Source organism: Palaemon carinicauda, chromosome 12 (genome assembly GCF_036898095.1).
Source record: "Palaemon carinicauda isolate YSFRI2023 chromosome 12, ASM3689809v2, whole genome shotgun sequence".
NCBI classification, from domain to species: Eukaryota; Metazoa; Arthropoda; class Malacostraca; order Decapoda; family Palaemonidae; genus Palaemon; species Palaemon carinicauda.
Genome location: NC_090736.1, coordinates 7252190 through 7268410, shown reverse-complemented (window position 1 = coordinate 7268410; position 16221 = coordinate 7252190). Strand labels below are relative to the sequence as shown.

Below are 16221 nucleotides of genomic sequence, written 5' to 3'. Positions count from 1 at the left end.
AAATACATTACTGTAATACGGACTAAAGAATTAGCTTATATAAATGGACTACCTTTAAAGTGGGGTCAGTTATAGGTTATAATTATGTATGTAAGTTAAAGCTCTCATTAAAAAACTCAAGAGATAGAAAGCCCCTGGTTACGATGGAATAACTGCCGAGATGATATTGGCTGAGAATGAAGTAACTTCTAGTTTACTTACAAGATTATTTTGTAGAATTTGGCATGAAGAGGCAAAGCCTGATGAATGGGAGCTAGGAGTGTTGGTGAAAATGGCAAAAAAAGGAGATCTGACTGATTGCAATAATTACAGAGCCATCACACTTACGTCTGTTATCATGAAAATATATAGTACAGTATTCTCATTCTGAAAAGACTAGAGAAAAAGACTGATGAGAAGCTGACAGATGAACTAGCAGGATTTAGAAAAGGTAGAATTTGTACTGACTAAATTTTCATTATAAGACACGTGGAATAGCAATGTGCAGAATATAGGATTCCACTTTTGATGGCATTTGTGGTCTATGAAAAAGCCTTTGATAGTGTGCACCAGCCAATTTTGTGGAAAGTCCTGCATTATTAAGGAGTTCCTCTCAATTATGTAGATTTAATTAAGTCTGTTCATGAGCATAGCAAATGCAAAGATAATGTTAGTGGAATCCTATCAAACAAATTTCCAGTGAACAGTGGAGTAATCCAAGGGAATGTGTTGTCACTTATGTTGCTTATCCTCCTCGTGGATTTTGTAATGCGTAGAACAGTTGGAGATGGTAGAGAAGGATTAGACTGGATTGGTAACAGGAAATTAGCTGACGTAGAGTATGCTATCCTTATTAGCAGAACACCACCCGACTTGCAAGTCTTGTTTACCAGAATGCATGAAATATCACATGAAGTTGGGTTCAAGATAAATAGAAGAAAGGCAGAGATAAGAATGATGATGAAATAGAGAAAGGATTAATGAGGTGGAATCATTTAAATATTTAGGAACTATGATCTCAATTACATGATCTTTAGAATTTGAGTTTAATGAAAGATTGACAAAAGCAAATCAGGCAATAGTTAGGTTAAGTAAAGTTTGGAAATCAAATTTATTGAAATTTCATATAAAAATCAGGCTATATATCAGTTTAGTTAGGTCTGTGTTACTGTATGGATATGCATCATGGTTTAACAATGAAATCCTATCCAACAGATTTAGTAGATTTGAGAACAAAGCCCTCATAAGAATATTGGGAGTTAAGTGGCAGGACAGGGTTAGAAATGGAACTATAAGAGATTACTTGAAAGCTATATGTGATTGAGATCATGGTGAGGGGTATATAGAGATAGTGTGGGCATGCACTTCTCACTCCCCAAGAGAAATTAGCTCACGAAACTTTCAACTGGGCTCCACAAGGCACTAAAAGAATAGAAAGACCCAGGACTATATGGCTGAGGACTATGAAGCGCAGAGTAGATGATGACTGGAGAAGTATTTATGTAAAAGCTCAAGATAGAGACCACTGGCTAAATCTAACCGAGGCCCTTTGCGTCAATAGGCGTAGGAGAAGATTATGATATAAGATAATGAAAATGTTTTCCCCCGTTGGAGCAATTAGGCTTATAGCATCTTGCTTTTTCAACTAGGGTCATAGCTTATCTAGTTATAATAATAAAATAATAATAATAATAATATTATATTTCGAAGTATTAAAGATTAGGTATTATGTATAAGAAAAGGATTAACCACATTTTTGTAACAATAATAAAATGTCAATCCCCTTTAGCCTCCTTTTATGCCATTGAAAGGCTCATTATGAAAATATGCATGGGAAAATAACAGAAGCATTCCTATTAATCCTTATGGTTTGATGTCTTTGTCCCTTCCTGGGCGTTGCTACCCTGCAGTCAACTGGATTCACTTCACCGAGTGGTGTGACCTATGCGGGGCGCCTCCTTCCATTACCGTATTCCGCCAAGGCTTGGACCTGTAGTGGCTGCTTAAGCAGTTATACACCCAGCTCCCACAAGACATGGATGCATCTCGTCTCTAGCAGCGTTTCAACATAAATCGGGTATGAAAGGTAGTATAAGTGGCTCTTCTTCATTCCTCTACCTCTCTCTTGGAGTCGGTAATCGAGGTGTTACATGCTGGTCGGACCAGGTGTTGGTAAGGTTGCACTTAAGAGCACCATTCTTTGTATCCAAAGAAGTATCTCTCCATCCTCCATGCGAGCTGTGATATGATGAATCTCTACCAACACATTATTCTTATACTGTATTTGGTATGTGATTCTTACTGACGTCCCTCCAGGGGTATGATTTCTCTTCACATGGTATGATACAGTTCATGGACGACTCAGGGGCTATCACTTTCTCATCCTTATGATAAACAGGGGGTAATAGTGGCCTCTCTTTGCTTTTCCACAGATCAAGCCTGGAACAATTCCAGGGAAATTACAGAACCTTCCATATCTGGTTCCAAGGGGTCTTCCAGTCCTCTAATCGGTGAGTCTCCCTAATTAAAGGACGAGGTTTTATTATAATACTTAGGAACAAATAAAATTTTTTTAAGAGTAATTTGTCTTTTATTCTAAATTACCTCCTTAAATCACCTTTCTAAATCCTGGGCTAAGTATCAAAAGTGAGTTGTGAGCCGTCTGGAAGGGGACTGGGCTTCTCGCTACCCATCCCCTCCAGTGCTATTTCAACAACCAATACTAGCATGTGCTGAAGTAGTCACCCTAATTAAAGGACTCAGGTTTGTATGGATAGCAAACATTCAAATTACTTAAATAAAACTATTTTACTTTAAAGAAATTTTAATTTTATTTCAGAAGCTCTAACATTTTCATCTTGTCCTACTCCAATGATGGTTGTTCTCTATTATTTCAGACTTTTCATCCCAAATGAAATAATCATCTAACTCTTCTGAAAAGATTGTGTAAACTACTGAAGTTATTTGGAGGAGATACAGAACTGAGGTTAATGAAGAACGGGCTGTGTTGGTTCATGTTGTAAGACTGATGTAAAGAATAGGAAGTTTTGTGTTAAAGTTGAGTGTTAACTTTATATTATTGGCTGTTGAAGAAAATAGTGAAGATGTCATCTTGTGATAGGGAGACGGTGATTAAGTCCGAGTCATCAGAATCTTCAGTAAAAAGTGAAATTGACGATTCCTTTTCACACACTACAGTGAAGTTGGAAAATAATGATTTTGAAAGTGTTGGGATCTTTGTTGATTGCTCTCTTTTCATGGATCCAAAAATGGAATTCAAAGCAGAGCCAGATACTTTTGAGTCAAGCGAAGGCAACGTGAAATATTCTTTTGACTCGGGTGCATCACTAAATGAGGATGATTTACAAATCAGCAATATGGAAGTCAACAGAGAGAAAGAGGAGAGTGTAAAGCCAGCTGTGAAAGAGGAATGTGGCATACAGTTGGGATCCAGTAGAAGAAAAGAGGGCAAAGTAAAGGGAAGAGAAAGGGGAAATTATGAAAAACAATGTAGTGTAGTAGATAATCCCAACCCTCACATACTTGTTCACACTGGAATCCAGTTCAGATGCAGAGAATGTGACAAAACATTTTCAAAGGAAGTTGATCTTGAAGTACATCATGAAACTCACACTAGGAAGAAGCCGTTCAAGTGCAGTGTCTGTGAAAAATCATATTCTGATAGAAGTCAACTTAAAATACATCAGAGAATTCACACAGGAGAGAAGCCATTTAAGTGCGGTTTCTGTGACAAAGCATTTTCTCAGAGGACTGTGCTCATGAGACATTATAGAATTCACACTGGGAATACATTCAAGTGCAGTTTCTGTGACAAAGCATTTTTACAGAGTAGTAATCTCACAAAACATTATAGAATTCATACTGGGGATAAGCCATTCAAGTGCAGTGTCTGTGACAAAGCTTTTTGTGAGAAAAGTAATCTCGCAAAGCATTATATTAGTCATACCGGGGAGAAGCCATTCAAGTGTAGTGTCTGTTACAAAACATTTTCTCGAAGCAATAATCTCAAAAAGCATAGTAGAATTCATACTGAAACAGACTCCAGTAATAAGGATAGCCAGGAAGACCAGGCAGAAATTCAGTAGTAGAGAGGAGAAACTTTGAATGGAAAGGTGGAAACAGAATGGAAGATCAGGATGATTCTAAGAAGTACTGATAAAAAGTTTAGCACGGTGTTCTCCCTGTTCATCTAGCGTTTTAGATCATTTGTTTAGATGGATAAGGAATGGAAGTTTAGGTTTTGATGTAGATAGGATGATAATAGGAGCACAAGACCAAGGCCTCCTAACAGTTTCAAGAAAATGTCGGCCATATCAGAAAATGACCAGTGTAGGTTCTGTCATGCAGCAGTTGAGTGTTGGTCATCTGGTTTCAGCCTGCCAGACCCTACTTGTAGATGGCCACTACACAGCTCACCACAATAAGATCTGTAAATATATTCATTGGCACTAGCCAAGACTAGAGAACAATGGCTTGATTTTGGAGTATCCTTCTCCCAGAAGAGCTGCTTACCACAGCTAAAGTCTCTCTTCTACTCTTGCTAAGAGGAAAGTACCCACTGAACGATTACAGTACAGAAAAGGTTTTTGATAATCTCAGTGTTGTCAGGTGTATGAAGACAGAGGAGAATGTGGAAAGAATAGGCCAGACTATTCGGTGTTTGTGCAGGCAAAGAAAAAATGAGCCGTAACCAGAGAGAGGTATCCAATGTTGTACTGTCTGGCCAATCAAAGAACCCAATAACTCTCTTGGGGAATTATCTCAACAGGTGGCTGTTGCCCTGGCCAACTTACTACCTGTAACTTAATAAGGTAATAAGAGAGGGAGAAGCCATTTAAAGTGCAGTGTCTGGGATAAAGCCTTTTCTGAAAGAAGTAGTCTCATTAAACATTATGGAATTCACACAAGGGAAGTTCAGTGTTTGTTATATGGCCTTTACCTTGAAAATGAAAAGGCATATGAAGATTTGTGCCAAAGAAAATTTGTAAGGAAGTGGGAAAGTCGTGTCCTTTGAAAAGGAGGTTTCTGTACAAAGAAATTAAATTTTCATACTTTTTGAGCTCTAGTTGTACTCTCTTGTTAGTTTAATTAACTGGAATTGAGTCAGTTCCTTTACAAATGATTCTTCATGGAACATTTATCAACAAGTTGAATGAAATTTTGATCAAGCTAAAAAGAATTTGTTCGTTTGAATGAGAGCTTCTGTATTTCCTTGGTGATGTTCAGTTGCTTGTGATGCTGTCATCTCTTGTTAGCTAGTCATGCACCTCTGCATTGTACTGTACCTTTAATTCACTATTTATTCACATCTTTTGTTGCTTAGGAACATTTGACAGAAACCTGAACATCATTTGATTGGAAATTAAATGATTAAAGGATATACTTGAACAACAGAAAATAAAAGTGTTCTACATGAATTTGTCTGCTGAACTCTTATGCTGTATGTGCTGGAGGAGGGACATGGTTACTTTGGTGCATCTTTCTTTAATGATCTTGATACAAAGTAAAATTTTACTCAATTGTATTATTATGCTGAATTGTTTTGTATTTTAACTTCTATTTTCTTCTTACACAAATACAAACTATTCACTTTACTATGAATATATGTTTCAGTGTGAGCTAGAATCTAGCCTTAAACTTTAACAAGAGGTGTCCTTGACACTCTGCTAGTTAGCATGGGTAGCGCTCGCGCACTCACCCAGTGGGACCTGTTACTTATGTTTTTGGCTTAGTCAAATGAAGATGTACTGTCTCACTCCCCAGTTAACCCTGACTTAACTGGCCGTAAAACTTGACGATTTCCTTTTTCTCTTTACAGGTGTGAGTGGTCTTGAGAAGTTGTGAGCATGCGGGTTTCCCCTGGTATACCAGACCTCTTTTGTTACATGTTTATGTCTGCTATTGGGGCGGACCCCCTGCTTTTCCCTGCATGCAGATGGAGCTCCTGCACACAGGCTTCTCTATGCAATGAGTGTCGGGAGTGGTCATCTTCCCAGTGAGAACGGTATGGCAGGTGAAGGAAAAAGAAGTCTAAAAGGGATTCTTCTCCCTTGAGGTCATCCTCATGGTCAAAGAAGTCCCGACTTCTTTCTCTGGTGCCTCGCACTCTCTCTCCTGCTGCGTCTCGTTCGACTTCCTCTGGGGGCTTATCGAAGAAAGAGTTTGACTTCTTTTGATGCTTTGCATCATATTTGGCCTTCCTTGGGATTTTTGGGTTCCCCAACGGACAAACGGCTGCTGGAGATGTTGAAGCTTGGGGCACTGCAGGAGCGCACAGCTGCTTCTGCAGAGGTCAATCTTGGCCTTCCCCACCAAGCCACTTGAGGCTTTTAGTCGGTCTCATGCCCCCTGCTGATTTTTCCTCTGCATTTCCTTGTCCACCTGAGGAGTTGCAGGCTACAGTAGTTCATTTCAGAGACCCAGCCTAACGCACTTAACCCCTGTGGCGAGTGCGTACTCTGAGTTCGCTCAGCTGGTAGTCCTCTACCCTACAAGGATGGACATTTCTCTCACCAACTCAAGAGGGCATTCTCCTTTGAGTGGTCCCCCCTCAAGTTCTGGGGTCTGGGCACCAAAAATTATGTAGTGGTTTGCGGACTGCAGGTGGACATAGCACCAGACTGCCTGTTATCAGGATTTCAACCACACACTAGCTGCACTAAATGAAGAGGCTGTAGATTACCCCTGAGATCTGGGCAAGAAAAATCAAAGCTAAATAGGCACTGAAGCTTAAGAGCTTCCCTAGGACTTTTTTTATTAGAACAAGGATGGCAACTTAGGTAAGATTATATTCTAACTTCAGTCTGAAAGTATTCAAAACAAAAAAAAACTAAAAATGATGTACTGTAGAGGTTTGTGGACTGCAGCCAGATGTAGCTCACAAACAATAATTGTTGCTCAGTGTGCTGACCCCACCACAGCTGTACTACATTTCACACGGTTATGTAAGGTGTGCTAAATAGCTCGAACCTCAGGTAAGGTTTTCTTCATTACTTGATTTGTAGAGTGCTGTTGAGGAATAGATTAAGGTTTGAAAAGGATGAAAATAAACTTTGAAGTAAACAAATACCAACATGTATTACAAAAAGAAAAAAAAATTACTTCTGACAGCAAATTTTAAAGAAAAAACTCTTTTCCTGTCGTAGGAAAAAAATAAACGGCATTCCACTACAATTACTGTACATGAAACGTCATGATAATGTATGAAAAACAAATTTTATCATAATTTTCTTTACCAATCATATTCCGAAGTACAGTACCTTTTCAGTATCTAAATTCAGTAGGACCCAACCAGATTAATACAATCCCACATTAAAAGCACACCAGCTGAAATTCACTGTAACCCAACTCTTCTGAGCTAGTCGTCAAGTCTATTATTAAGTGGAGGTTTAACATCATTCAACGACTCGGCACATTTTTCATAGTTGTCATGAAAATAACTAGGTGACACCACAAACTAGTCCTTATACAAATTGTTACTCAGTCCTTCACAAAAGAACATGAAGATTTAATGTAAATTTTGTCTATTTTACTGATAGGTAACTATACCATATCATACCACAGAACGAAACATCTGTAAAATTTTCACCACATAAATAAAGATTGCGTCATGTCTTTCCAGGACACCGTTTCCCCATAGAGGAACTTTAGTTGCATAGTGGGATATTGCCCTAGACTAAAGGTTGAGCTATGAACACGTATAGATTGCAGACATTGCTATTTCCATGTTCATTTCTGTGCCTGAAAAAATTGAGGAGAATGCTGATACATCCTCTGTTTGGGCAGATGACACTAAGTTAGCCAAGTTCCCTGGGAACGGTAATGGGCTCTGAAAGGCTCCAAAGGTGGCAAATAAATTCCTCTGCTCAGATAAGGCTAGAGGTAGTAACCATGTGGACGTATAGGCTCTAAGAGAATACTCCTAGGCTGAAACCTGCTTGTTAAGTAGGTTTAGCTTCTCTTTAGTTTTTTGAGAGTTTTAGGCCATAAATGAGTTCAAGAGTCTGTGCTTGCAACTGAATCCTATCTCCTGGTTATCCTCAGTGGCAGGGTTCTCTAGGAAAAAGACTCATATTTCTTAGGTGAAGCATGAGGTTCCTAATCCTTGTAGCTTAGGGTGTCTGAAACTGACAAGGTTCCGAGAGGGTTGAATTCTACAGTATTCGGTCGGTGCTGGCGTTCACAGTGGTGGGCCCTGTTAGTTTAGCATTAATTCAGCTGTCAAGTTATAAGGAATGCCTAATTCATCTCTAACGTCCTCCCTTTCTCCACCTGTAACCACACTAAGGCGAGTTAAGGAGATGGAGGTAGGCTTGGAGAAACCTTTCCCGTTCAACATGTCCATCCAAATGATGTACTTTTCCAAGATTTGATACATTACAAGCAAACGACTTATCGACTGAAAAGCCTTTGCTTCGTCTCCACCGTGGGCCTTGTCTACGCCTCCTAGTCAGGTTACCTCTTAAAGCGAACTGGAGTTCCATTGTAGCCATAGGGTAAAAAGGATTCTTTCCTATCTTCACCTTTCAAGATATATGAAGGGGAATCCCCTGAGCAGACGATCATTCTATGCGCGTCAATCATGTCTGTGGGGCCATAATCTAGGCCTCTACCCGGACTTTTTAGGAAAGATGTCTCAACCTTGAAGCATTGGAGAAAAGTTCCCATGTATAAAACTAGCATGTGATCTGTCCTGGGATGAGTTATAAGCCTGTCTTGCACATGAAGAATATTCTGAGGTAAGGTGGCACGAACAGTGACATCATTCTGTTTAGATACAGCAGCACCTTCAGGTATGTTAATGTGAACATTCAGGTCTAACTGGGTTCTTCGAAGAAATTCTCGGTAGGGCAGGAATATTTACACTCATCTTCACAGCATTATTAGGCTTGGAAGGAGAGGCTTGCTTGAGCATGAAGGCATTGTTAAAACTTGTGAGGGGGACACAGCCGAAGCGGTCCGACCACCCTCATAGTAGAGAGATGACTAATCTCTATTCATTCTGGGCAGTCTTTAGAGGAGTTTTCTGCCGAGAGACCCCCAGGTGTACGAGGGAGGCCTTTCTCATTAATATGAGCTGGAGACTAGTAATCAGGATCTAACAACAAGGCTAGCGATGCAGTAACGTCCGTGACTGGTGAACGCCAGACTAAGGTTTGAGTCTCACTCAAACTCGTTAGTTCCTTTGGTCACTGCAACCTCACCATTCTTGTGAGCTAAGAATGGTGGTGTTGGGGAAGCCTATAGGTCTACCTACTGAGTCATCAGCAGCCATTGCCTTGGCCCTCCTTGGTTCTAGCTTAGGTGGAGAAGGGGCATGGGCACTGAACATATGTATATATAGTTGGTGTCTAGGGCATTGTCCAGCTTGATAGGGCAATGTCACTGTCCCTTGCCTCTGCCCTTCATGAGTTGCCTTTAAACCTTTAAATGACAGGCTCACCTCTAAGGTCCCTCTGGGAATGAGGAGATGCTTTCACTGTTCTGATTGAAAAATATGAAAAAACTGAAGGGAGGTTCTCCCTGCATAGAATGAGATTTGTCTCTAACTCACGGTGGGGGTCGACTCTGCAACGTAGAAGTCTTGTTAAGTTTTATGCGACAAGAAAAAAATCTTTCCCATTGGGAGGGAGTTCACTCCTTACATTATTTACATGGAGATTTTCATGAACATCTCTTGTCTAGGCAAGAGGGACACAGAGGGTGTGTGTCTATGTCTGCCCGGTTCATAAGGACGCCACAATAGTCCCTATCCTGTCGTGGGCTAAAAACATAAATACAGAGATTTACTGGACAGAAGCACTCACTCGTAACTCAAAGTTAATAAATAGTCACTCAAATGTCCGTGAATTAAGAAAAAAAGCATAAGTTAAGAGAGCTAAACATTAAAAGGGTAAATAAGATGAATGCAAAAGGCTCGATCATAGTGAGCAACGGAGAGAGCAACCTCTTCCGTTCATGACTAGCAGTATTTATGGGAGACGTGGTGAGCAACCTCCTGCTTCCTCCTTGCGCATGCGCAGCGTTTACCCAGCACAAAGCATGTTGCAATCAACCAAAATTTTGATTGGACGGGCATAGGAAATATGATATGTAGTAACTCCATATAAATGACTCTTAAGTTTGTATCCCCATAGGGATAATCACCAATTCTGGAGTCAAAATTGGGGTCTTACACATTTCAGTGGAACTGTCTTCCCACAGTTGGAGGACCACACGATCTCGTACTGTTTCCATTTTCAACACAGGAGTCTCATCAAAATTTTCTGGTGGATATAACCAAGCATTCAGTGCTCTCTTTCTCTCATAAGTCCTGGCTGACTTAAGGATGGGCTTGGTCTTAGTAAGACTTCTCATAGGACTGTAGCTTTTCCTTTGTTGTTGGGACTTGTATGATCTCAAGACAAAACATGTGATGCGACTATCGGAGCCACACTAAACAAGTTACCATCACTACTGAAATCAGAACTATACGAGATATCAAGCAAAGTTTGACTAGTATCAACAACTCCTGAACTATTGTAAGTCTCAGTGACTGGATCAGGACCCTTCGGATACCAGACAAAATGCCTCCTAAGATAGGCTGAAGGCTCAAGCCATGCCCTTAACTAGATATGGTAAGCGTTTACCAGTTCACCATCAGATCTCTCGGGAATCTACAGCATTTTTATGTAGTGTGGTTAAAGCATGGTTGGTATCCTGAAACTAGGCAGCCTGCATGAGACGTCTGGCCACAGTCCACAACATTACAGGTACAGTATAAGCGAATTTGCAATTCTTCCTCTCCTATCACTAGTTCTTCAGAGGTAGGCTCTTCAGAGCGCCCTGGTGATCGTGGCCTCCGATTTCCTAGAGCCTCAGCCCCTTCCCACTGTGCCTCCAAGGCACAATGAGTCTCTTCGAGTCTTGCAAGTGTTAAACTCCTCGGCGTTTTGCCTTGGGCATCTTACCCTTCAGGGGAAATGCCAGGGTGGTCTGATATTCCCAACCAATGGCAGTGCACATTCTCAGTCAAACCAACCTTGCCTTGCCTACCACCTTCCGAATGTATGTACCCTTTCCTGGGCACGTAAGGCAACTCACGAACCATCCGCAAGTGCTTACAAATGTTTGCCTGCCAGTGCACAATGCTTTGGCTCGCAAATGAGCAAGCTCTAGTCTAGGGACAGAAGCACGCGCCAATCTCGATCGTGCAAAGTTGGTTCTCTCCTTTCTGTTCCTGACAAGGTTCTTCTTCCTTCTACTTTGGTACACTCTCCAGGAGAAGCAAATTTTTGCGATCAGCACGCATATGAACATAGTTCACCAAGGGCTTTTTTGGCTGCCCCCTCGTTTGTTAGTTCATTGAGTTCGTAAAGGCTGTTAAGCAGGCTGCTATCAATTCTGCTTCAGCCCAATCATTGAGGAACTTTGTTCAACCCGTGACCATTCCCCTCTCAGTGTCTGGTACTCCTGGAAGTTTCACCCCACCTTTGGACTGAAGGTGTAGGAGCACTGCCTCCGGGCATGCTTCACCTTGTCCTCTGATCTTGTGCCTTCCTTCGCCTACAGGTCACTCATCTAGACTCCGATGTTATTCATGATAAGCCTGATCCCCTGTGGAAAAAGCTAGGTATTTATCCCAGTTAAAGTCAGCATGAAGCGAAGAATGGAGAGACAGGAAAGGCATCCCCCAAGAGACACCTTTCAGCTCCCTTACAGGACTAGTAGTAGTCGGTCGAGGGCAGACGTTATCCATTGTTAGTCTGGGATGAATGGATAGAATGACTGGCCTTTCCTTCCTTCCTCTTCCCATCTCTTGGGGTACAGCATCCAAAATATTACAACCTGTCCTTGTATTTTGTGGTCTGAAATACTTGGTATATTTGGTTATGTCCCCAATCTCCTTGCGATGGTGAATTGTGCAATATCTAGGTTAAAGTGCATGAAATTTTTTCTTTACTCTTGCCTGGTCAAGTCAAGAGTCCTTATGTCATCTCATTCACCATGGTTGCTCAGGCCATCAAACTCTCCAGCATTAACAGGCAGAGAGTTCACGAGGTATCAGGGTACTCTTCTTTACATTTTATTGAGCTCAGACTCGTACCCCAGTTCAAGTTTCCAGCCAATTGGAAAGTGGACTTCCACCCACCTAAGGGCGAGTTTCCATAGCGAAGAACGAATGGTTTGTATTTGTGTAGGAAAAAATGGCAAATTTGGGAGTAATTTGTGTTTTTCCTAACTATACAAACCTTGAGTTCTTTACTCATCGCCTCTCCCTCAATAAGTCCTGCCTGCAATCGAAAGCTAGGGATCTTACTGGGTGAGTGTGTGAGTGGGACTGTCAGTCTAAACCACCCCCCTGCTAACTATCAGGGGGTCGTTGACACCTCACGAAAGATCGTACGGCTAGATTCCAGCGACGCCATAAAATATATCCAAGTACAGAACTCAGGTTTGTATAGTTAGGAAAACTACTAATTACTTCCAAATTTGTAATTTTTGTCAGTTTGACTATTAAGGAAAGGGAATGTTTTTGTGTCCATAAAATTTGAAATTGACTTAATATTTTTTCTATTTTTTTTCATGCTAATTTATATGTAGTAGTTATGTTGTAATATTCTTTACTTATAACAAATAATTGTTAATTTGAGATGTTCTATTTTCAACATGTAGCCTATTTTATTATTGAATAAATATTTTTATAACAATTTTAGTTTTGCATTGTACACTTAGATTCCATTCACACTTCTGTATTATTAAATGCACAGGTTTTGATAGACAGACAAAGCATTTAGAATTTGAGATATCTAGATACTTCTAGATCTGAGACATTTGCAGTTAACAAACAAGTATTCAAAGAAAAAGAAGACCATGAGCCATGGAGTTCTGAACTCGCATGAGCGAGTGGGTGAAAGTTTTATTATATTTTGATTTCTTGTATAGTACTGTGGGTGACACTTTTTACTCCATATTGGCAAACAATTTAGATGATATGTTGGCATTATGTTTACTCCAAGAAATTTAAGTATATTTGAGGTTGTATATATAAGTAACCTGATCTTGTTGAAGTTGGATTGTGAACACAGACAATTTTTCCACTTTTTCCTTGTTAACTCTTTAGTGTTCGATGAGGTCAAGCAAGATTGTATGCTCAATGATAGAAATTTAAAAATGGGTGTGCTTTTGGTCATGGGGAGGAGAGTCCAGCATCCAGGATGCCTTACATGTTTTGTAGTCTCCCTTAGGTCTGAAGGGCTTCCCTTCAAACAACAGGCTAATGTAAGTGTTGGTTTGGGGGTGGGGGAATTCAGCAGGAGAGTGTTTACTCTCTTGTTGAGGATGCCATCAGCTTATCCCTTTCTAGAACTGAGAGGAGCATATCTCCTTAGTCTCTTGCCCCAAGAACCTTTGACTTCCACTGCAGGTACTCGTCGAGCGTTTCCCCTGCAAATCCTCCTGCCAGGAGAAATATGCATGCTAAGCAGCATAGTGTCTCAGCACGAAAGCAGGCTACCCTGCTTCCCCCCTGAGCTTGTCAACCTATCGGGGACTGACGGCTGATAAAAGCATGTGTCTTGTTGCCCTCTCTTGTACTATCAACTCTACAGAAAGCTCAGAAGCACCGGAAGATCGTGAGCATGCTCTTCTGGTTCTAGAGATCCAGTATGAGAATCCGTCTTATACCTTGACTGGGAGGCACATATGATCCTAAGCAAGCTCAGCTATGTGTGTGCTCATGCCAGTTACAGCTTTCTATCCCTTCACCTGGAGTGGGGGATTAGCGCTATAGCTTGCCATCAATGCGTACTTTTAGCTCACGGCCCCATGACTTGTGCTGGCTCTCTGACTAGTATGTCATTGTACTCTTATGAGCAGGTATTGTAGTGGGCGCTAAACAAGAAAAAACTCTCGCACCTATATCAAAGGTTCAAAGCACTCATGAACTTGCAGTGTTTGCTCATACGCTAGAAGCACAGCTGTACCATCAGGGGGTTCAAACTTCTTCAGTGTGCGCTCCTGCTTTACTCACTGCACCTCAAATCCCAGAAAGACAGAAGGTCTTGTCTTCTCTGCACTTACATACATACATATACCCAGGCACTTCCCCCAATTTTGGGGGGTAGCCGACAACAACAATGAAACAAAACAAAAAGGGGACCTCTACTCTCTACGTTCCTTCAGCCTAACCAGGGACTCAACCGAGTTCATCTGGTACTGCTAGGGTGCCACAGCCCAACCTCCCACATTTCCACCACAGATGAAGCTTCATAATGCTGAATCCCCTACAGCTGCTACCTCTGTGGTCATCTTAGGCACCGGAGGAAGCAGCAGGGCCTACTGGAACTGCGTCACAATCGCTCTCCATTCATTCCTATTTCTAGCACGCTCTCTTGCCTCTCTCACATCTATCCTCCTATCACCCAGAGCTTTCTTCACACCATCCATCCACCCAAACCTTGGCCTTCCTCTTGTACTTCTCCCATCAACGCTTGCATTCATCACCTTCTTTAGCAGACAACCATTTTCCATTCTCTCAACATGGCCAAACCACCTCAACACATTCATATCCACTCTAGCCGCTAACTCATTTCTTACACCCGTTCTCTCTGCACTTAAGAGGGAATTATTCTACTGCGCTCTCTGCTCACTCGTTCTACATCTGACCTTAGGATTCAGGTTGCTATGGCAGGTAAGGGAATGAATCCCTCGGATGCCTCTTCAGAAACGTGAGGGGCACCAGGCACTCATGTCTCAAGGTTTGACCCAGTAACATATCCAGAGGAGGTGAGCTGCCCCTGACAGCACTTTTATGTTGGAGGTACTGTGGGGTCTGGAGTGGGCTATAAGCCTCTATAGGCTGTAGTGAAATAATGCTGGGTTTAATGTTGGGATGCTACTCACAGTTGAAGGACCTTTTCGATTTTGAGTAAATTGAACTATGTCGTGTGTATTTAAAGGATTGTTATCCTGGCCAAACAGGAAACATTATCCAGTCTTGTATTTATTCTGGAATGTTGACATTCAGTGTTGGACCCAAGTTTTATGATGCAATGTTATGATTGATGGAGATAAAGTGAAGGTTTTGGAATCATTTGTTGGTTTCACTGAAACAAAAGGTAAACCCGTAAAGAATACGTCACTGATAATTTTGGAAAAATTAGAGAGACGGAATTGATGTTAAAAATTGCCAAGGTCAAGCATATGATATTGCTGCTGTGATGGGCTGATGACTGGTCTACATACTGGTGTTCAGAAGTGCATCAAGGATATGAATCAAAAAGCAGAATTTGTAGCTTGTACAAATCATCTGATGAACTTAGTGGGTGTTTATGCAGCTTCTGATGGTGTGAATTATGATATTTTTCTTCAAATATGGAAAGTTTGTTGGTATTTTTTTTCTCAACATATTGCTGGGAAGTTCTAACTTCAGTCATTTGTCAAAGAGTCAGGTGCATAGTAAAAATTCTGTGAAGTGAGAGGGAAGGACCAGCAAGTGTTGCAAAGAAAAATTTCTCAAATATCGTAAGTGCCCTAGGAAAGTTAAAACTAGTGGAGAAGAAAATACAGCTATCAGGGTAGATGTTACTACTGTTCCACTTGGTGCATTGCAGTCATTATCTTTTTGTACTTTCGTGGCCTGTGGGGACCCATCCTTCTAGAAATTAATGACACAGATATACCTCCATACCAAAGGATCGAAGATACAAAAATGTGATGTACAGTAAAACTCAGGTCATTGGAAACATTTCCAGCTGAAAACAGGGACAAGCCATAGTAATGGTGCTAACAACGCCAGAGAAATTTGCAATATTGTGGGGAGTCATCGTCGACCTAAAGAGAAGAAACAAATGTTTGGCAAAGGGCCATAAGACGCTGAATTGCCATACCATGTTAAACCAAGTAGAGAAATGTTTTCTTTTCCAGACAGATTGATCCAAGAATTTAATTTTAAGATTTCAACAGCTTCATGTACTTCCTGAGAAATAGTCTTGCCTTACCCTGTTGAATCTTTTGTACAATAACTATACATAGTAATTTGTCATACTTTGTTGATTTTTCCATTAGTTTGTCATTGTACTTGTCCCAGAGACCAATCATATAAACATATGATCAACACATGAGCCTGCTTCCACCCTAGATAGGACCTGGGAAGTCCAGGTAATGGCAACTGACAACTCCGCAGATACATCTAGAGGGTTCCCAACCTCATCGTCCATAGCTTGCAAGGACAATAAGACT

The 16221-nt window shown here is 41.0% G+C and overlaps 1 protein-coding gene across 2 annotated transcripts in view; it reads left to right on the top strand.

The window, feature by feature from the left end:
- The window catches only part of LOC137651196 (zinc finger protein 501-like), a 72515-nt gene extending 59958 nt beyond the window's left edge, over positions 1-12557 (top strand). For both annotated transcript variants that reach the window (XM_068384349.1, XM_068384348.1), the window contains exon 2: positions 2877-12557. In XM_068384349.1, coding sequence (XP_068240450.1) covers positions 3084-4085 — 1002 coding nt within the window. In that variant the 5' untranslated portion in view covers positions 2877-3083 and the 3' untranslated portion in view covers positions 4086-12557. The remainder of the gene's footprint in view (positions 1-2876) is intronic.
- Positions 12558-16221: the final 3664 nt, after the last annotated feature.